At 45.2% G+C, this 23344-nt stretch overlaps 1 protein-coding gene across 4 annotated transcripts in view; it reads right to left on the minus strand.

Moving 5' to 3' along the window:
- Window positions 1-23244, minus strand: part of LOC140430494 (uncharacterized) — a 68957-nt gene extending 45713 nt beyond the window's left edge. Inside the window, exons 1-3 of one of the 4 annotated variants that reach the window (XM_072517997.1) lie at window positions 23151-23244; window positions 16034-16403; window positions 3724-3840 (exon numbers count right to left, since the gene is read on the minus strand). In XM_072517997.1, the coding sequence (XP_072374098.1) occupies window positions 3724-3820 (97 nt within the window). In that variant the 5' untranslated portion in view covers window positions 3821-3840; window positions 16034-16403; window positions 23151-23244. Of the gene's footprint in view, window positions 1-3723; window positions 4042-16033; window positions 16409-23150 lie in introns of all 4 variants that reach the window. The other 3 variants (XM_072517995.1, XM_072517996.1, XM_072517998.1) reach the window with 3 other exon arrangements.
- Between the last annotated feature and the right edge of the window lie 100 nt (window positions 23245-23344).

The raw sequence follows: 23344 nt of genomic DNA on the forward strand, positions 1-23344 counted from the left end.
ACGTTTGCAAGCCTAGGGGCACTGGAGGAGAAGTTCGAGTTACCCCCGGGAAATGCCTTTAGATATATGCAGGTGAGGGCTTTTGTGAGGCGACAGGTGAGGGAATTCCCGTTGCTCCCGGCACAAGAAGTTCAAGATAGGGTGATCTCGGGTGTATGGGTCGGGGAGGGCAAGGTGTCGGAAATACACCAGGAGTTGAAAGACGAGGGGGAAGTGCTGGTAGAAGAGTTGAAGGGTAAATGGGAGGAGGAGCTGGGGGAGGAGATCGAGGAAGGTCTGTGGGCTGATGCCCTAAGTAGGGTTAATTCCTCCTCCTCGTGTGCCAGGCTCAGCCTGACACAATTTAAGGTGGTTCACAGAGCGCACTTGACAGGGGCGAGGTTGAGTAGGTTCTTTGGGGTGGAGGACAGATGTGGAAGGTGCTCAGGGAGCCCGGCGAACCATGTCCATATGTTTTGGTCATGCCCGGCACTGGAGGGGTTCTGGAGAGGAGTGGCGGGAGCAATATCTCAGGTGGTGAAAGTCCAGGTCAAGCCAAGCTGGGGGCTAGCAATATTTGGAGTAGTGGACGAGCCGGGAGTGCAGGAGGCGAAAGAGGCCGGCATTCTGGCCTTTGCATCCCTAGTAGCCCGGCGAAGGATCTTGCTAATGTGGAAGGAGGCGAAGACTTCCAGCCTGGATAAATGATATGGCTGGGTTCATAAAGTTGGAGAGGATTAAGTTCGCCTTGAGAGGGTCTGCGCAGGGGTTTTACAGGCGGTGTCAACCATTCCTAGACTATCTCGCGGAGCGTTAGAGGAAGGTCGGCCAGCAGCAGCAGCAACCTGGGCGGGGGGGGGGGGGGGGGGGAAAGACTGCCTGGGAGGGTGGATGAACAAGAGATAACATGAAGGGTGGGGGAAACTGGCACATATGGGAGAGGGCCAGTGTACAAAGCTGTGTAAATATATCATTCTGCCATGTATCTATCTTGCTCTGCGCGATTTCTCGTATTTCTTTTGTTACGAGGTGGGGGGTTATTGTTTGTAAGGGAGAAAAATTGTGGTAAAATTTTTTAATAAATATATATATATTTTTAAAAAGTTTGAATTCACCCCTCCTTCGGCTCAGCAAACCTTTTCTCTATGTGCCTCTGCAAAGCACCATGTGATTCTGTTCCACATTAAAAGTCACTATATTGCTATTGTTTATAATTTCTATTTAAGCTTGCATTAAAAAGATCTAAGTTTCCACAATAATTCAGTGGTTAAATACACCGCTTGCAATAATAGTGACCCATATCGGCCAGGAAGATTCAAAGTTAATTCCCTGGGCAGTGCTGGGATAGTAGACATTAATTGGGGCACTAACTTGGTCAATCTATGAGCTAGGGAAGGGTGAAGAGCCGACTGAAATACTGCTTCCAATCACTACCTGGTGCTTTGTTGGGAGGTGCATGTGTGTGGCCAGAAGGTAAAGCCTGCTGATCTCTTTACATTGATGTGATTTCTTTACGTTGATGAGTAAAATAGCCACTTGGGTACCACATTGGGTGTAAAAGTAATATTCTACTAATCAAATCAGTTATTATTGGCTTTGGTAAAGAAGAGTGAATGGAGGAAATATCTTAATGCCGACAACTGAAACATGGGCTAATTAGAACCACCTAGTGTAAACTGAGACTCAGAGAAGGTCAGGTATGGAAGGGAAAGAAACTTCAATTTATTTGTACATTCCACATCCCCAGAACATCTTAAAAAGTGCTTCACAGAAAATTAATTATTTTATATAGACAGTTGTAGTATAGAAAAACACAGCATTCAATTTGTACTCAGAAAGATCCCAAGAAGCGCAGAGATAAATGTTTCTTTAATGGTATTCGTTGAGGGATAAAGTGGAACACGCAAGTCTGAGACAGGAGCGCTTACCACTGAGGTAACTACTGCCACTTAGCTACAAGATTTGGCATTATTCTGCTGTGACAGTCCTCAGCACAGGTATCAGTGAAGCATCTGTGGAAGGTATTCCAATAAAGAAAAAACTACGTAAATTAGGGTCTATTTTGGGAAGTTCTTTCAGCATACCCAATCCTGTATAAATATCCAAACCACCTTAAAAACTGCAGACCTATGTACCAATTGATGCAAGACGGCTAGTCAAACAGGATCCTCCACTTGGAAAAACCTGCACTTCCAAACTAAACCCAAAACTACTCCAATCCTTAAATTCCCATTTTAGGCAAACAATGCCAAGCTACCTTAAATGGAACAATTTAAAGGCACACCATAATCAATATGTAAAATGTGAATGGAAATTCAATAAAAATGGAGAACATTTTAAATGACAAATGAGTAAAAATGACAATTTTTACACTTTGATAGGGGTATGGCTACATTGTCCATGGACTGGACTAATGAGACACGAGCTCAAACCCCATCATGGGCAGCTGGGGAAGTTAAAAAAAAACTATTCGTGTTACAAAAAAAAAACCCAACCGGTTCATTTATGTTCTTCAGGGATGGAAACTTCCAGTCCTTACCCAGTCTGTTCTACATGTGACTCAGTCCCAAAGTAAAGTGGTTGATTCTTAACTTTCCTGTTAAATGGCCCAGCAAGCCACTCAACTATATTAATGAAAAAGTAACAAACTGCAGTAGTTCAAGAAGGGAGCTCGCAACCACCTTTTGAAGGGAAATAAGTGCATTGCTCACATCCCGTGAACACATAAAACAAACCTTACATGCACAATCCAAAATAAAAGTGAAATACATTTGAAAAAATGTGGCTAGCTCAGACAATCAATACTCCAAAAACACACTTTTGTTTGACCAAAAAAGTTTTACATTTAAATATTTTTCCAATAGAAAGAACTACGGTATGGGTCACAGAATCAAAGGAAACAAGGAAGCTCAAATATGCTTGAAATTATATAGAACGTTTTAGCTGTATATGGAATTAAAAATGTCAATACAGCAGCTCAAAGCTTCAGATCAAATTAGTTGTAAAGTTAAGGCAATTAATAGCAGATGTGATTTCTACTAGAGTATACTATAATCTAGGAAATAAATTACAATGTTGCAGCAATTCAAAGAAGGGGAAGGGGTTATCAGACATCATGAAAAAGACAACTAAGCTCAAGCAGTTTGCTATTGCCATCTGAAATAATAGATGGACTTGCAGCCTTTTTTTTTAAGGGTATTGCTAGTTCATGTAGTGGACACCAATTCATTGGATTGCTTAAAGCAGGAGCTAGACCGGGTTTGTTCTTATCACCTCGTACTAAAAAGATTGGTACTACAATAAAATTACCAGGTGATTGTCTGGACCAGTTTTGGTGGAGGGAGGGTTGGGTAGCTGAAGGGCAATCCCCTGGATGTTTCCGCCCAAATTGGCACCTCCTATTTCTTTGTTGCTCTTCAGGTGAGCACATGGTTGTAAAAAGGTAGCATAAAGGAGTCCATTTTATGTGTCACCATTATGTGGGTAAGTTGGATGAAACTCTAAAACCTACAAGGAAAAATTATATTTGGGTACACCATTGTGTATGAAGGTACATGTACTGAAAACGTGCAACCAGATTCATTTCAATGTCAATGTGAAAAATTATTCAAAAACATCAAAATGTATATGTTAAATTAGTCAGTCAACATTCTCAGCCTGTAGAAAATACTCAGAGGACTACTAGTAGGGTTCAGCTGGGAACCCTATATTGCCCATTACTCTTGCATTTTAAAATAAACTTACCACTTAGGTTAACAAAGTCCTCCTCTTGATTTCCATGGTCACTAATGGACTCTGTCTTATCAACAGCAGCTTTATCTGTGTGCACACATTCCTCCATCCCTAAAGAATGCTGCACCACTGTACAAACACAGAACACTTCTCAATTTCTGGTATCTTCTGAAGAATTGAAAATGTCAACTGTTGCATTTTTGATGGTGTATTCTAAACTGTTGAGTTAAATAATTAGGTAATATTCCTCAAGTATAAAAGTCAGAAACTCCAAACAATCAGATCACAAAATGGCTGCTCTGTACCAATCCTTCATTTTCACAGCACCACCTGTGGTAGAAAACAGAAAAAGAATCCATGGAAAGCACTTATTTGTTTTCTGTCAAGTATGAATATTCGAAGTCATATGTTTAGAAAGAAAAATATTTCAATTGCAAAAGTTTAAAAAAAGATGAAAATGATAGCCTGGCAAAAGCTTTCCCTTTGTTTGAATCACAGTCAAATTAATACCATGCACTGTGACCAATACTCAAGAGCTGTCAACACTAGACAAATGCTAGGTGCAAGGTTTTTAAATCACAAACCATACACCAGAGGCATTAATTCTCCATTTAACATCTATCACTTCAGTTGCAAAGAATGGAAAAGTGGCACTAAGATCTTCAGTTAGGTGCTTTTCCTCCTTCTCACCCACCAAAATTTTTGATTTGTTAATATTTTCTCTTTCTTTCACTTAACCACAGGCAAGGTTTTCTCAGCACTTACTGCTAACAGATGCTGGGTATCCTTTTCACTTCCATAACACTTCCTACTCGCTTGTCAGAGAAAAGCCATGTATGCACGTAGGAAATGATTGGGGGCAAATACTGTCCTGCTTGACTAACACACAACTCTTCTGAAAATAGACTTACATTCCTGCTGAAAATTCTGCATAACGATATTGTATTAAAACTTAATTCATTGCTTGAGTGCTCAATGATTCAGAACCTTTTACAGTGGTACAAGATCAAAAATCAGAAAAGGTGCAGGTTAAATCTGCAGATAAGACACTTTTATATTACAAGAGGTGTGGTACTTCAGTTGTCAATGCCATTCTGCAATGTAAAAGAACCTGACTTCACCATGTTGGTGACATTGGAAACCAACATTTTTGTGGATCCAATGACCTGCTGGCAAATAATGTGCCTCTTCTTTTTTTAAAATATATTTTATTCGAGTTTTTTGGCCAAACATAACAATACGTAGTGTTTCTTTTACACAACAATAAAGCAATATAAATAGCCGTGGCCAGTTTTAAACAATAAATAAATAATATATAAACAAAAACAAAAGAAAAACAAAACTAAATGGCAACTGCCTTGTCCAAAATAAATACTCTCCAAAATTACAGTCCAACAGTCCAATATACAATTACATATACCAAATACCTATACATGTACAATAACATCCCTGAGAGTCCGTCCGATTGCTCCCCCCCCCCCCCCCCCCCCCCCGGGTTGCTGCTGTTATCTACTTCTTTTCCGTTCCCTCTATCTTTCTGTGAGGTAGTCGACGAACGGTTGCCACCGCCTGGTGAACCCCTGAGCCGAACCCCTTAACACAAACTTAATCCGTTCTAACTTTCTGAACCCTGCCATATCGTTTATCCAGGTCTCCACCCCCGGGGGCTTATCTTCCTTCCACATTAACAATATCCTGCGCCGGGCTACAAGGGACGCAAAGGCCAACACGTCAGCCTCTCTCGCCTCCTGCACTCCCGGCTCTTCTGCAACCCCAAATATAGCCAACCCCCAGCTTGGTTCGACCCGGACCCCCACCACCTTCGAAAGCACCTTTGCCACCCCCACGCAGAACCCCTGTAGTACCGGGCATGACCAGAACATGTGGGTGTGATTCGCTGGGCCTCTCGAGCATCTCGCACACCTATCCTCTACCTCAAAAAATTTACTAAGCCGTGTTCCAGTCATATGCGCCGTGTAGCACCTTAAATTGTATCAGGCTTAGCCTGGCACACGAGGACGATGAGTTTACCCTACGTAGGGCATCCGCCCACAGCCCCTCCTCAATCTCCTCCCCCAGTTCTTCTTCCCATTTCCCTTTCAAGCTCATCTACCATGATCTCCCCCTCGTCCCTCATCTCCCTGTATATGTCCGCTACCTTACCGTCCCCCACCCATGTCTCTGAGATCACTCTATCCTGCACTTCCTGCGTCGGGAGCTGCGGGAATTCCCTCACCTGTTGCCTCACAAAAGCCCTCAATTGCATATACCGAAATGCATTCCCTTGGGGCAACCCATATTTCTCAGTCAGCGCTCCCAAACTCGCAAACGTCCCATCTACAAATAGATCTCTTAATTGTACTACCCCAGCTCTTTGCCATGCTCCAAATCCCCCATCCATTCTCCCCGGAACGAACCTATGATTGTTTCTTATCGGGGACCGCACCGAAGCTCCCGTCCCTCCCCTATGCCGTCTCCACTGCCCCCAAATTCTCAATGTAGCCACCACCACCCGGGCTTGTGATGTACTTCTTTGGTGAGAACGGCAACGGCGCCGTCACCATTGCTTGCAGGCTAGTCCCCTTGCAGGACGCCCTCTCCATTCTCTTCCACGCCGCTCCCTCCCCTTCTCCCATCCACTTACACACCATTGAAACATTGGCGGCCCAGTAGTACTCACTTAGGCTCGGTAGTGCCAGCACCCCCCCTGTCCCTACTATGCTGCAAGAATCCCCGCCTCACGCTCGGGGTCTTCCCAGCCCACGCAAAACTCATAATGCTCTTCTCAATTCTTTTGAAAAAAGCCTTCGTGATCACCACCGGGAGGCACTGGAACACAAAAAGGAATCTCGGGAGGACCACCATTTTAACCGCCTGCACCCTACCTGCCAATGACAAGGACACCATGTCCCATCTCTTGAAATCCTCCTCCATCTGTTCCACCAACCGTGTTAAATTAAGCCTATGTAATGTACCCCAATTCTTGGCTATCTGGATCCCCAGGTACCGGAATTCCCTTGTTACCTTCCTCAACGGTAAATCCTCTATCTCTCTGCTCTGCTCCCCCGGGTGCACCACAAATAACTCACTTTTCCCCATGTTCAGTTTATACCCTGAAAAATCCCCAAACTCCCCAAGTATCCGCATTATCTCTGGCATCCCCTCCGCCGGGTCCGCCACATATAGCAACAAATCGTCCGCATATAGAGTTACCCGGTGTTCTTCTCCCCCCCTTAGTACTCCCCTCCACTTCCTGGAACCCCTCAGTGCCATGGCCAGGGGTTCAATCGCCAGTGCAAACAATAACGGGGACAGAGGACATCCCTGCCTCGTCCCTCTATGGAGCCGAAAATACGCAGACCCCCGTCCATTCGTGACCACGCTCGCCATCGGGGCCCTATACAGCAACTGTACCCACCTGATATACCCGTCCCCAAAGCCAAATCTCCTCAACGCCTCCCACAAATAATCCCACTCCACTCTATCAAATGCTTTCTCGGCATCCATCGCCACCACTATCTCCGCTTCCCCCTCTGGTGGGGGCATCATCATTACCCCTAGCAGCCTCCGTATATTTATATTTAGCTGTCTCCCCTTCACAAACCCAGTTTGGTCCTCATGGACCACCCCCGGGACACAATCCTCTATCCTCATTGTCATTACCTTGGCCAGGATCTTAGCATCCACATTCAGGAGGGAAATGGGCCTGTATGACCCGCATTGCAGCGGGTCTTTTTCCTTCTTTAGGAGGAGCGATATCGTTGCCTCTGACATAGTCGGGGGCAGTTGCCCCCTTTCCCTCGCCTCATTAAAGGTTCTCATCAGTAGCGGGGCCAGCAAGTCCAAATATTTCTTATAGAATTCAACTGGGAATCCGTCTGGTCCCGGGGCCTTCCCCGCCTGCATGCTTCCAATCCCTTTCACTACTTCCTCCGTCTCAATCTGTGCTCCCAGCCCCACTCTCTCCTGCTCCTCCACCTTAGGAAATTCCAGCTGATCCAGAAAGCACATCATTCTCTCCTTCCCGTCCGGGGGCTGCGCTTCATATAATCTTTCATAAAATGCCTTGAACACTCCATTCACTCTCTCCGCTCCCCGCTCCATCTCCCCCTCCTCATCTCTCACCCCCCCTATCTCCCTCACTGCTCCCCTTTTCCTCAGTTGGTGGGCCAACAACCTACTCGCCTTCTCCCCATATTCGTACTGTACACCCTGTGCCTTCCTCCATTGTGCCTCTGCCTTACCCGTAGTCAACAAGTCAAACTCTATATGTAGCCTTTGCCTTTCCCTGTATAGTCCCTCCTCCAGTACCTCCGCGTATTGTCTGTCCACCCTCAGCAGTTTTTTCAACAACCGCTCCCTTTCCCTACCCTCCTGCTTTCCTTTATGTGCCCCAATAGATATCAGCTCCCCTCTAACCACTGCCTTCAGTGCCTCCCAGACCACTCCCACCTGTACCTCCCCATTATCATTAATTTCCAAGTACCTTTCAATACACCCCCTCACCCTTAAACACACCCCCTCATCTGCCAATAATCCCATGTCCATTCTCCAGGGTGGAAGCTGTTGTTTTGCTTCCCCTATCTCCAGGTCCACCCAGTGTGGAGCATGATCCGAGATGGCTATAGCCCTGTACTCCGTCCCCGTCACCTTTGGGATCAGTGCCCTTCCCAAAACAAAAAAATCTATTCGTGAAAATACTTTATGTACATAGGAGAAAAACGAAAACTCCTTACTCCTATGTCTACTAAATCTCCAGGGATCTACTCCTCCCATCTGCACCATAAAATCCTTAAGCACCCTAGCTGCAGCCGGCCTCCTTCCGGTCCTGAACCTCGATCTGTCCAGCCCTGGGTCCAGCACCGTATTAAAGTCTCCACCCATTACCAACTTTCCCGCCTCTAGGTCCGGGATGCGTCCTAACATACGCCTCATAAAATTGGCATCATCCCAGTTCGGGGCATACACGTTCACCAATACCACCGCCTCCCCTTGCAGTTTGCCACTTACCATCACGTATCTGCCCCCACTATCTGCCACTATAGTCTTTGCCTCAAACATTACCCGCTTCCCCACTAGTATGGCCACCCCCTTGTTTTTTGCATCCAGCCCCGAATGAAACACCTGCCCCACCCATGCTTTGCGAAGTCTAACCTGGTCTGTCAGCTTCAGATGCGTCTCCTGAAGCATAACCACATCTGCCTTAAGTTTCTTTAGGAGTGCGAGTACCCGTGCCCTCTTAATCGGCCCGTTCAGCCCTCTCACATTCCACGTGATCAACCGGGTTGGGGGGCTCTTTACCCCCCCCCCCCCCCCTTGACGACTAGCCATTTCCTTTTTCAATCCAGCTCCTCACCCGGTTCCCACGTAGCTGCATCCCCCCCCCAGGCGGCGCCCCCCCGCACCGACCCCCCCCCTCCCCCTCCCATACCAGCTCTCCCTTCTCCCCAGCAGCAGCAACCCAGTTAACCCCCCCCCCCCTCCGCTAGATCCCAAGCTAGCGTAATTGCACCCCTCATGTTGCTCCCAGAAGTCAGCAAACTCTGGCCGACCTCGGCTTCCCCCCGTGACCTCGGCTCACACTGTGCGAGGCCCCCTCCTTCCTGCTTCCCTGTTCCCGCCATGATTACCATAGCGCGGGAACAAAGCCCGCGCTTCCCCTTTTGGCCCCGCCCCCAATGGCCGCGCCCACAGCTCCTCATCCTCCCCCACCCCCTCCCCCACGACATGGGGAAGCGAGAGAAGTTACAGGGTCGCAGGTTTAACAATCTGGGAAGTCTTCTCTTCCCCCTTTCCCCCCCTTTATCCCACAAATTCACCCCCCCCCCTTTTGTCCCAAACGTTCTTTTTCTTCTGGCCCGCTCACTCCAGCTTCTCCTCGACAATAAATGTCCACGCTTCGTCTGCCGTTTCGAAATAGTGGTGTTTCCCTAGATGTGTGACCCACAGTCTCGCCGGCTGCAACATTCCGAATTTGACCTTCCTTTTATGCAACACCGCCTTGGCACGATTAAAGCTTGCCCTCCTTCTCGCCACCTCCGCACTCCAATCTTGATACACGCGGATCACCGCATTCTCCCACCTACTGTTCCGAGTTTTCTTGGCCCATCTGAGGACCATCTCTCTGTCCTTGTATCAGAGAAATCTCACAACTATTGCTCGAGGAGTTTCTAAAGCCCTCGGTCTTCGCGCCATAACTCGATAGGCTCCCTCCACCTCCAGCGGACCCGGCGGGGCCTCCGATCCCATTAACGAATGCAGCATCGTGCTCACATATGCCCCGACGTCCGCCCCCTCTGCACCTTCGGGAAGACCAAGAATCCTTAAGTTCTTCCTCCTCGCATTGTTCTCCAGCACCTCCAGCCTTTCCACACATCTTTTGTGTTGTGCCTCGTGGATCTCCGTTTTCACCACCAGGCCCTGTATGTCGTCCTCATTCTCAGCAGCCTTTGCCTTCACGACCCGAAGCTCCTGTTCCTGGGTCTTTTGCTCCTCCTTTAGCCCCTCAATCGCTTGTAATATCGGGGCCAACAGCTCCTTCTTCATCTCCTTTTTGAGTTCATCTACGCAACGCCGCAGGAACTCTTGTTGGTCAGGGCCCCATATTAAACTGCCTTCTTCCGACGCCATCTTGCTTTGTGCCTGCCTTCCTGGCCGCTGCTCGAGGATCCACCGCAATCCGGCTACTTTCCTCTCTTTTTTCCATCCGTGTCCGGGGGGGATTCCCTTCTGGATTACCGCACAGTGTTATTTGCCGTTAAAATTGCCGATGGGGCTCCTATTAAGAGCCCAAAAGTCCGTTCCACCGGGAGCTGCCGAAACGTGTGACTTAGCTGGTCATCGCCGCACCCGGAAGTCATAATGTGCCTCTTCTACATGCATTCCACACATGCAGCCAGTTTTATTACAAGCATCATTACAGAGTGTCAGTAAAGGTGCCCATGAACCATCGTGGATTGTCCCAACAAAAAAACATCTGGTTCACAGATGTCCTGGAGGCAAGAAAATCTGCAAGCCTCATCTGTTCTGGCCTACATGTGACTCCAGACCCATAGTAATGTGGTAGCTACCCTATGAAATGGTGGGGCAAGTCACTCAGCTAAACGGGCAATTATTATGTCCAACAAATGCTGGTCTCATCAGTGATGTTGACACCCTATGAAAGAATAAAGAATGCCAATGCTTACTCCACAATTTGTGGGCTTGCAGTTGAGACACAAAAACACAATCTCCTTTTATCAATTAGTCTCCAAATCAAAACAAGATCAGAAGTTGAACAGGGGAAAAGCTCACAGCTCAGATTCTGCTGAGTTGGAGGCCGGTGACACTACCAAGTGCTGCATCGTGATTTGATGGATTTTGTTTATTCTAACCAATTTGAAAGTTATGCTTGAGTTGCAGCCACCTAAATTGGCCAACTCCCGATTTAAAATGGCTGATGGGAAAGTCAGCCAACACAGACAGAAACCAGCAGGTGCAGGTTTGCTGTGTATTTAACTCTGCAAAAGGCCAGACAACATCGATACCAGCGACCATCAGCATAACAATGTAGCAGCCATCTACATACTGATGAGCAATCCCCGGGAACAATAAGTAACATTTGGGACACACAAAGCAAAGCCAGACTCCCCGGCGCTAGCAGGAGCCAAAACAAAGGAGGTGAGCGAACACCTCAAGACCGCCCATCGATCAGGGAACCACTCCAGTATTGGAGAAATCGAACCAAGCAATTGGGACAAAGTCCAATCACTTGGGACCAGGCACAGGGTCCGTCCCGAAAGGCGGGAAGCCCCTGGGGACTATAAGAGTTAAGCCCCAAGTTCAAAGCTCTCTCTTCGTCCTGCCCGGATCACCCAGCAACACGAACCAACATTGACCGTGACCGGTGCAGTGACCACCGAAAGAAGTAAATCTAAATTCAACGCTCGCTACAAGATAGGCGCTCCTAGCTACCAATCCGTACCAACTTCAAATCCCGCAGACTCAGAACCCGAACGAAAGGCCATTTGTTCCCCTGACCTGGTGAGCCAGTCCGAAGTTAAGTATAGGCCTGTTAGTTGTAGAAGCAGCTTAGACGTAGAATTTGTGCATGAGTGGCGATTACTGTGTATAATAAATGTGCTTTGATTTGAATCTTACTAATCGGTGTATTGAGTTATTGATCATTACTTGGACTTGAACCTCATGGCGGTATCATAAAGATACCGGGCGAATCGCGAGCAAAGGTAATAAAACAGAGAATTGAACCAACCGGAAAGTTAGCACCAGAGTGGTAATGATGGCATGACAAGTGCCCTCAGCACACCTTGGCTAACAAGGTTTAGGAAGAAAAAGGAGAGGAGGTTGGGCGAGCTAACCTTTAAGGTTGTGAGGACGTGTTTTAGGTATCTGAGCATCCAGGTGGCGCAGGGATGGGGGCAATTACATAATTGAATTTGGTTGGTGGAGCAAATGAAGGGGGATTTTAAGAGGTGGGACATGCTACCGTCGTCATTGACGGGGCGGGTGCAGTCCGTGAAGATGACGGTACACTCGAGGTTTTTTTTTTAAAATATTTTTTTATTCTCCTCCCATTTTCACATTTTCTCCCAAATTTACACCCAACAATAAACAATAATCAGAAACGAATGTAATGTCAATCCCCATATCAATAACAACGATCCCATCCTCCCACCAAACCCCTAAACATTGGCCCGCATGTTAACATAAACAAATGACAAAAAGGAATCAGAAATCACCCATAGTCACCATTAACACATAACAGTCCTTCTCTCCCCCAACCCTCCCAGCCCCCAACTCCCTAATGTTCGATGTGATCCAATTCTCGAAAGTGCCTAATGAATAACGCCCATGAATTGTAGAACCCCTCCATCCTTCCCCTCAGTTCAAATTTGACCTTTTCAAGCGTCAAGAATTCCAGCAGGACCCCCCGCCACGCCAGGGCACAGGGTGAAGGTTGATCGCCACCCTAACAGGATCCGCCTTTGGACGATCAACGAGGTGAAGGCTACAACATCAACCTCCGCACCCGTTTCCAACACCGGCTGGTCCGACACCCCGAATATGGCCTCCCGTGGGCCCGGGCCCAGTTTCACGTGCACCACTTTAGAGATTATCCTAAATACCTCCTTCCAGTAATCCTCCAGCTTTGGACAGGACCAAAACATTCGAACTTGGTTTGCGGGTCCCCCCCCCACAACTTTCACATACATCTTCTACCCCCTCAAAGAGCTGGCTCATCCTCGCCCTTGTAAGGTGTGCTCTATACACCACCTTCAGCTGTATCAGCCCCAACCTCGCACACGAGGTGGAGGCGTTCACCCTCCGGAGCACCTCACACCAGAATCCCTCCTCCAAACCCTCTCCCACCTCTTCCTCCTACTTTGCCTTGATCCCTTCTAGCACCGCCTTCTCCTCCTCCAAAATAGCCCGTAAACCGCCGGTACTACCCCCTTCTCCAGTCCTCCTGTCGTCAGCACTTCCTCCAGCAATGTGGAAGCCGGCTCTACTGGGAAGCTCTGTATCCCCTTTCGGGCAAAGTCTTGAACCTGCAGGTACCTAAATATTTCCCCCTGCTCCAGCCCATACTTCACTCCCAGCTCCTTCAAAACGACCCCCAAGAAACAAATCTTTTAGTGTCCTAATTTCTTTTCCCTCCCATCTCCGAAAAGTTCCTTCCCACTTCCCTGGCTCAAATCTATGGTTCCCCCGAATTGGCATTTCCCTTGACCCTGCCCCCAACCCTGTCGAAACTGCCTCCAAATTCTCAATGAAGCTATTGCTACCGGACTCCTGAAACTAGCGCCTTCAACACACCCGAGGTTTTTATTCGTATTCTAGAACCTTCTGATTTTTATCTCAAAGGCCTTCTTTAGGAAGATCAATACATTGATCTCGGGGTTTGTATGGGCGGAGAAGGTGCTGCTGGAGTGGGGAGGTGTGGAAGGGTTGGGGGGGGGGGGGGGAAGAGTTGGCCTTGCCAAACATAATGAATTAATGAATTATTACTGGGTGGCAAATATAGTCATGCTAAGGAAGTGGATAGTGGGGGAGGGGTCATTGTGGGAGCGGATGGAGGCAGCCTTGTGTAAGGGCAGTAACTTAGGGGCATTGTTGACAGCACCTCTGCCATTCTCGCCGGCCTGGTACTCCACAGGTTCGATATTGGCTGCCCGGAGGGTCTGGGGGCAGTGGCGGCAGCACCTAAGGGGGAGGGGGCCTCAGTTTGGGCTCTGATCCGTGGGAATCACAGATTTGGTCCGGGGAGGGGGGGGGGGGGGGGGGGGGGGGGGCAGTACGCAGGGTTCCAGGGGTGGCGGCGGCAGGTGGGTATTGAGCAGTTTGGGGACTTCTTCGTGGGATGCAGCTTCCCAAGCTTGGAGCGACTGGTAGAGGTGTATGAGCTGCCCAGCGGGAACAGGTTCCGGTACTTACAGGTGTGAAACTATGTGAGGAAACAGGTGCCGTCCTTTCCCGACATGCCATACCTGGGGTTGCAGGACAAAGTGGTGTTGAAAACAGGGATTGGTGAAGGCAGGGTGTCGGAGATTTATAAAGAATTCATGGACCTGGAAGGCGCCCCGATTGGAGACATTAAGCGGAATTGGGAGGAAGACTGGGGAGGGTACTAGAAGCTGGGTTATGGTAGGAGGCTCTGAGAAGGGTGAATACATCCTCTTCAATTTAAAATAGTCCATAGGGCACATATGATGGTGGCCAGAATGAGTAGGTTTTTTGAGGGGGTGGGGGAGAGAGACACCATGTCCACATGTTTTGGGCCTGTTCGAATCAAGAGGGATTTTGGCTGGGGTTCGCTGACGTGATGTCTGAGGTGCTGAGAGTGAAGGTGGTCCCGTGTCCACAATTGGCAATTTTTGGACTGTCGAAAGACCCGTGACTCCAGGCGGTGAGAGAAGTCGACATTTTGGCCGTTGCCTCTTTGGTGGCCTGGAGACGGATCCTGCTGGATTGGAGAGACTTGGAGTCGCCAAAACCTGGGGTGTGTGGCTGAGCGACCTTGTGGAATTCCTTAAGTTGGAAAAAATTAAGGTTGTCTCAAAAGGGTCTGTGGAGGGGCTAGCCCGGAAATGGAAACCTTTTATCGACTTCTTCCAGGGTAGTTAAGTTAGCAGGGGGAAGGGGTCAAGTTTCTAAGCAGGAATGCTACAAATAGGTATGTAATTCAGTGACATTGGAGGTCAGCTGTAGACACCTTACCAGCATTGCAGCCTAGATGAGTTTGCATACAGACTAGCAATCAAATATGGGGTTTCTTGGTCTGTATGGCTCCACCTATTGCTAGAAAAACTAACTTGGCTATGAAAAATAGTCTACTATTCTTTTACCCTTCATGAAAAAAAATAGTAAACCCACCATTGCCTAAGAGTTTTAGCTCATGTGACAAGCTTGAAAGCTATGACACTTGCCCCCAACCAAATCAAGGGACTCAATCTAGATTTATTCATTTTAACTACCAGAAAAGGTTCTACAAATCCTTTCATTTTACTAATCAAACTACATAGTCGTCTTGTTTTCTGCACAGTCGTGCAGGTTCTACAACCGTATTTTTTAAATACCACTTTCCCCCAGAAAAGCCATAAGATAAAAATCCATTTGTGCATTCAGCATTTTTTAAAAACGAAAAAGATCTTCATTGCATCCCCAAAGGCACAAATTTGAATGACATAGCCCATTTCAGTTGCAAAATACATAGAACATGCAAATAATCCGACCATGAAATTACCTGCACCACAGATCAGGCAACCCTATCCTAAAGCCAAACCTTGTGAGCTGAATTATTTCAAGGTAGGGACACAATTATCATCTACATGCAGGAAGATATGATCAGTCATCAAGTCACTTTGTATGACTTGAATTAAAACTCAAACCTATTAGCTCAGAAGAAAATGCCTCAAGGTTCTCCAAATAAATAGCCATTAAGCCAGGTGCATAAAAGAAAAAAAATCTCAGCTGCAGATGTGTTTGCCTTGGATCACACAGGTGACCAATAACTCCCACATTCTGCAGCCGCCACACATCACCTGTCCTTCTATCTTTATATATTGTTTAATTATAGTGTTTAATTAAAATGTAATCAGTGAAATAATTAATGTCACATAGAACATTTATTGAAATAGCACATGTAGACTATTACCCCAATTGAAATTTCCTAGTCAAGATAAATAGGATTCCCCAGCCAAGGTAAATAGGATTCCCCAGCCAAACTAATTTTTTAAAAAAACTATTAATAAAATATTGCTCATACAACCTTACAATTACCAAAGTTACCAGAGAAAGATAAATCAGAAAAATATTCACTAACCATTAAACTACCCGTTTTCCTGCAATATCACACTTTGAATTCTCTCAGAATGCTGTTGGTTGACTCTGGAGTCCTGGATTAGATAGTTCTTTTGGCTCTGCTGTTGGTCTCTAGGTCTTCTTCTCCTTGCTCCATGAGGTGCTGCTGTACATCTCCAAGTCCTCCTCGTCCCGCTCCATTAGGTGTTGCCATCTGTCACCGGGTCTTCATCGCCCATGCTCCATTGTGTTGCTATCATCCCCGCTCAGTTAAGTGTTACTGCCCATGTCTGGGTCTGTCTCGCCGCAGCTCAGTTAGATACTGTCTGTCTCTGAGTTCTCCTTGCCCCCATTCCATTAGGTGTGGCTCCCTACATCCGGGTCCTCTTCGCCTGTTCTTTTCACAATGCACAAATAGAAAATAAAAATCTTTGAAAACACAACACCTAGTTCAGCATCTAGGATCAGATTTTAAAAGGGTTGTGTATCTGGAACTTCAATTTGTATAAAGTTAACTTTCGGCTTTTTTTTTAAACGTAAAAATAGTTTCCCTATGCAAGCACGATCTCAGAAAAACTTCTCACATTTTCTCACCTCTTTGGCCCTCCTGTTCCAAAGTCAACAATGCTGGAATGTGGTTCCAAGATGTTGTCACTTTTGTATCTCACTTGAAAAGTCATTCTGAGAGCCTTAACCATGAGTTATAATTGCTTATTGAGCCATAGAGGATCAGCCAAAATGTGTCCTCACTCAGCTTCTGCATGCACGCAGTTCCACCAAATATTGCTAGACAACCATTTGCAGAAGATACCTGGGTGATGTTTCTCTTCTCCAGATCAAGAACATAGCAGTAACTACTTTGTGGTTATCCCTATTATGAGTGGCTGCATAAATACTGATGACTGCCCTGAATTGGTGATTAATTTTTAGATTGCCCAATACATTGCTCCACTGAAACATCGGGAGGTGGAGAAAAGGGAGGTTGTGTCAATCTCATGTACAATTTCTATTTTATCAAAAAAGATTAAAGAGACGCATTAATTATAAAACTGATTTTTGAAGATTTTCTTTTCAGAAAAATTAACAGTGTACCACATGCCCAAAGCAAAACACTATCCTGTCTTTTTCTCAAAGCATCACACTAAAGTAATTTTCCCATTTTGACTCACCCAGTTATTTTTGTACCTACAAGCTAAATATTTCAGCCAAACAAATTATAGTTAGAATTCTATGCTTTTAATGCTCAGAAAGTATGTCTAAATTAGAGGACCTTGGCTTAAAAAAGGAGACAGAGACTATTTTATAAATCACAATCCTTTCATTTTATATAAAGCACAATAGTTAGCTATTAATCAACAACTTACATTTATGTAGCTAGTACTTTTAACTTAGAGAAACACCTCAAAGCATCAACAAAACCTAATTTTGGTCCAAGTAAAGAAACAATACTACAACAATGTCAGCTTCACCTAAATCATTTGTTCAGAGTCAGAAAGCTGTTAATTCAAGATCCACACTAGGACTTATGAGGGAATACTCATGGAAGGAAGATATTTCAGATGAATCTTGCTTGCCAGTTTCAGTAGATGTTTATGGCACTATTCAAAGAGGAGGGGTAACTGTCCTCACAACTGAACCAGCAATCTTTCCACAGTAAAGACAAACAGGTCAACTAGTCATTAATTTCACTGTCGTTTGTAAGTTTTGCTTTGCGCAAAATAACTTCCATTTTTCAACATAGCTAAAGTCATAGTAATTTGTTTTGTGATGTGCTTTGAAACTTTTTCCCCCAGAGAAACTATTTACTTAGCATATAAACCGAACGGGAAGAAAAATTGTACCTAAATCACAGGGAGGGTAAAAGTTTAAAAAGAGATCCAAGTTTACATCTTCAGGTGCTTGAATAATAACAAAGATATTTTGGTCACCGGACTGAATCCAAATAAATTTTAAATGTTAACATATAAAAAAGATGTTGCAATTCTGATCTTGCATTTTCCACCCATCATACCAGATCAAAGATTCCATCCCCGATGAGAGAATAATATTCCTTTGCTTCGTCTCTAAATACACAACAGTCCCTCTACATGGCACACCGAGAGTCACGGATGTGGGTTCAACCACAACAATGGATTAAAGTTAATAAACTAGATTTATGCTTCAGTGCAATAGAGGTAATAATGCTAGATTGTCAGTGGCACTATCTTTCAGATACTGTTACTATTGCATTTGATGTTATAACTGGACGGGAAGATCCCAGAATGGAACCCTGGCTCAAAAGAAAAAGACCATAACTTCTATTTTTATGAAAAGTGGAGGAACACAGTTAAGAGACCACTAATTAGTTTTATCAAGAAAATGTTTTTTTTAATTAAACATGAAAATTGGATTATAAGACAATAAATACCCATTTATTCCCCCATATTTAATTACAAAGAGGTTTTAGGATTAACACGGATTACAAAGTACAACTTAATCTACAATGGTCTCATTAACAAAGTCCTTTTTAAGCGTACAAAGTGACTGACTCAAATACACACACCACTCTGAATGCCAAGTGAATATTTGTGGATGTTCTCCACCGTGACCCCCCCCCCCCCCCCCCCCCCCAAACAGATGACTGCCACATGACTGGTTTCCAAACTCCACTCCCAAAATCTTCTCTTGTAATAATGCTTTCCCTTAGCAGTTTGTTTTCCAAAATCCAGACCAGGTTTTCTAAATGACTCTTTTTAAACAGAAAATACAGTCCAGAATTTCACACCAATCCCTTTAGGGTTGCTTTGCCTTGACTGTTGTGCAAACTGCTTGCTTTAACTCTCAATTCCCAGACTGTATTAAAATGGCATCAGACATTTGATTTGCCTTTGATGGCTGCTATTTCACTTTTAATTTGGTTACTGCAATGTCCCCAACTCAGAACACTTCGTCCTACTTGAATTTTTCTGAACAATAACTTAGTCTCTGTTCACTCAACTCCAGACTTCTTGGACACTTTATTTTGCTTGTTTCCTTAATTAGACCAAACACAATAGGAACAACATTGGAACTTAACCAACACCCATATATACAAACACCTTTGTCCAACATGGATCTAACTATAGGTTTTACCCTTCCAAGCACAGAAACATTAACCCTACTTAAAACTATACCTTATTTCTAATATTTACCAATAGAAATATAAATTCCTTAAAGCTAAGGAAGCACGGTAACATAGTGGTTAGCACAATTGCTTCACAGCTCCAGGGTCCCAGGTTCGATTCCCGGCTTGGGTCACTGTCTGTGAGGTGTCTGCACGTTCTCCCCGTGTGTGTGTGGGTTTCCTCCGGTTTCCTCTCTCAGTCCAAAGATGTGCAGGTTAGGTGGATTGGCCATCCTAAATTGCCCTTAGTGTCCAAAATTGCCCTTAATGTTAGGTGGGCTTGCTGGGTTATGGAGATAGGGTGGAAGGGTGGACGTGTGGGCTTGTGTAGGGTGCTCTTTCTAAGAGCCGGTGCAGACTCGATGGGCCGAATGGCCTCCTTCTGCACTGTAAATTCTATGAAATTCTAACTTTGTTTTCCTAACATTAGGTAGACATTTCTATAGAAATCAACAAGCAAAATGAATGCTTAACTATCTACTGGTTTCCAATCTTTCAACGTTTTTAATACAGTGTATTCTAATAATTTTTCAAAACATTTAACTTTATTTGCCACTGATGGATTGACAGGGGAGACAGCATGACTTACAGCACTCATTACAATATCTCCATTGTAACCAATTCCAAGCTCTCACCTTCAGGTGAGGAGGTAGGGATGAAACTTGGGGCAAAACAAAATTGGATGTGCAAAACTGGTTGTTGCTGCTGTGCTTGGAAATCTGTTCCATAAATCAGACATGTTACAAAGCGTTAGGAGCTTCAGAATATTACCAGACTACTTCCTCTGAAAGAAGTTCTCTAACTACTTTGCTGAGTCACCTTACCAATAGTCAGTAGCATCCCCAAAGTAAACTTGCTGGATTACCTAACCTGTGACTAGGAATATCTGTTTCTTTCCTAGGTCTTCCCATTGCATTGAGGATCTGGTCTTGGAGAAGTCAGAAACCCTTGTCCTGGGAGTGCCATAAGCTGCACATGATCTACACAGTTGTTAGCCCTGGCGGCATGGATTCCTATAACATAAAATTAACTTTAAAGAATGCTGAAGTAGAAAGATCTTTTCAGTACAATGTCAGCCAGAGGCTTAGGAGTGTTTATCTCTGAATTTCTATTGTTTCTCTTGTCATGATTATTATTTAGATTTCCAGAAAGCCTTTGACAAGGTGCCGCATAGGAGACTGTTAAATAAGTTAAACGTCCATGGTGTTAAGGATAAGATTCTGGCATGGATAGAGGATTGGCTGACTGGCAGAAGGCAGAGAGTGGGGTTAAAGGGGTCTTTTTCAGGATGGCAGCCGGTGACTAGTGGTGTGCCTCAGGGGTCTGTGTTGGGACCACAACTTTCAACGATATACATTAATGATCTGGAAGAGGGAATTGAAGGCACTGTTGCTAAGTTTGCAGATGATACAAAGATCGGTAGAGGGACAGGTAGTATTGAGGAAGCAAGGGGGCTGCAGAAGGAATTGGACAAGCTAGGAGAGTGGGCAATGAAGTGGCAGATTTAAATACAATGTGGAAAAGTGTGAGGATATGCACTTTGGAAGAAGGAATTTAGACATAGACTATTTTCTAAATAGGAAAATGCTTAGGAAATCAGAAGCACAAAGGGACTTGGGAGTCCTTGTTCACGATTATCTTAAGGTTAACGTGCAGGTTCAGTTGGCAGTTAAGAAGGCAAATGCAATGTTAGCATTCATGTCAAGAGGGCAAGATTACAAGACCAAGGAGGTACTTCTGAGGCTGTATAAGGCTCTGGTCAGACCCCATTTGGAGTATTGTGAGCAGTTTTGGGCCCCGTATCTAAGGAAGGATGTGATGGCCTTGGAAAGGGTCCAGAGGAGGTTTGCAAGAATGACCCCTGGAATGAAGACCTTGTCGTATGAGGAACGGCTAGAGGACTCTGGGTCTATACTCATTGGAGTTTAGAAGGATGAGGGGAGATCGATCCGCCATCTTGCGGGGAGGACGTCAACCGCGCATGCGCGGGTTGGCGCCGGTTCTCCCGCGCATGCGCGATTGACGTCATTTACGCGGCGCCGGCCCGGTCATTTACGCGGTGCCGCGTAAGCCTGGCGCGCGTAAATGATGCGGCACCGCTCCTAGTTTTCACTCCGGCGTCGGCACTTAGTCTCCAGATCAGAGAATCGCACCCCATGACATTTCCCCCACTACTCTCTGTGGCAAGGAGTTCCAAAAACTCACAAGTTCAGAAGAAATTCCTCATCTCAGTCTTAAATTGGCACCTCTTTATTCTGAAACTATGCCCTCTGGTTCTAGACCCTCCCTGGAGGGGAAATATCCTCTCAGCGTTTACCCGTCAAACCTCTCAAGATAATCTTAAAATACACTAGTCTGCATTATCATGGGAATGTCCCTTTAAGAAATGTGTGTTTATCAAATAGCTTCAGTGATGTCATTGTGTGGGTGGAGCTGGGCTGTTGTTCTGTCTTTTACTTTCGTTTTGAGCTGGGAGTTGTTTGTGGCTCTGTGTTTTACTTTTTTTTAAGACAGTTGGGAGCTGCATTCAGACAAAGAAGGCTTATTTTGGTCTCTCTCTCTATATGTTAAAAGGTGTCCAGATCACTTGATAATTTAAAAGTGATACCTGTTTTCTGTAAATAATTCAAACACACTATTTTGTGAAAAGGGATTGTCTGATTTATGGATGTTGTTACTTGAGTGAATCAGAACAAGGGAAGTTATTAAGGGTTAAATATAGAGTACTGTAGCTGTTTGGGGGGGGGGGGATGTATGTAATTGATAAAAAATGCTTAGTGTGTGTGTTTATAAAATGTTAACTGAATTTGTAGAATAAACTTTGTTTTTGATTAAAAGTGCGTAAGACCTCTGTTGCATAACATTTGAAAAGTAGGTCCTTGTGCTCCTCATAACCAAAATCTATAAACAGTTGTAGGTCAGGTGAACTCCATGATAATACTTCGGTGTTCTCTAAACCCTGGCCCATAACAGTATAATATAATTCATCTTGAATTTTCCAATTTGTTTATATTTTCTGTTGTTATCATTATTATAGCTAAATTTCCATATCACAACAGCAAACACATTCACAAAATGCACTTACAATTTAGTTTTGTCTGAGATCTGTACTTTGCTTAGGGATAACATCACTGCACAAATTTTTTTTTCAGGTAAAAGACCCAATCAGATTTAGACTTCATTGCCAAGAGAAGAATTGATCGAATTTTCTCAAACGCTTCAGCTTAAAATAAACAAAACTAACAAAAAATAATTCTGCCTCACCGTACTCTTATTTCCTTCACTGATTCAACATGCCCTGTTTTTGGCTCCACTTCTTCCCCCAATTGTCTCTCACTCCTCATCTATCTGATCACCTGACAATGTCTCTTGCATCTCAATTTGCAAAAAGAAAAAAATGTAGCACAAAATAAATTTTCATTTATACACACCATGCAGGACAATTTTGTGGAAAGTCTACAATTTACCAAAATTGCATTAAAGCCATACAGACTGTTCAAACCTCGCTCATGTCTGGGTGCTCCTGTTGTATATTATTTCAATGCATATTCCCAACAATGCTGAAATAAGGTTGCAGTGTATATTTTTTCGAATCAGAAATGTCACTCCCAACATTTATCTGCCGCTGACAGCTCCGATGAAAGGGTTTACGTTAAGAAAAAGCTCAGAACACAAATTTTTACATCAGTCGTTGAAGTGTCATCTCATGCCCTGTGCACTTCCCACGTTAAGTGCGCCTTATTCCCTTCTGCCTCCTCCCTCACCCGTGCCTTTACTACTGAGCACCACAGGTCATCCTCCCAGTCTGCCTCTTGCAGTTCGCTGCGTTAATAACGCAATGAATGTACTTTGCTTCTCCCCACGCTTTGCGGCACTGGGTTAGAACGCTGCCGTCGCTCTCCCAATTAGGCTGCGATGGCGGGGGTGTTAGGAGGGGGCAGGCCCCGGCCCCAAGCAATCTATTGACGGGAGGAAGCCCTGGTATCGCTGTACTCACACTGTACCCAGTACGGGTTAGCCTATTTCCACCGCGGAACCATCCTCTGACCCCGGCTACAAAATGGCGCTGTCACGTGCCATCTCCGTCTCCCACCCACCCCCGGTCTCGGTCTCCTAGTGACGTGTTCGCTAGGCAACCGCTCCTTAGCAACCCCTCTGCATCCCGGAGCATCAGCCAACCCCGAGAGGGGA

This window comes from Scyliorhinus torazame, chromosome 10 (genome assembly GCF_047496885.1).
Source record: "Scyliorhinus torazame isolate Kashiwa2021f chromosome 10, sScyTor2.1, whole genome shotgun sequence".
NCBI lineage: Eukaryota > Metazoa > Chordata > Chondrichthyes > Carcharhiniformes > Scyliorhinidae > Scyliorhinus > Scyliorhinus torazame.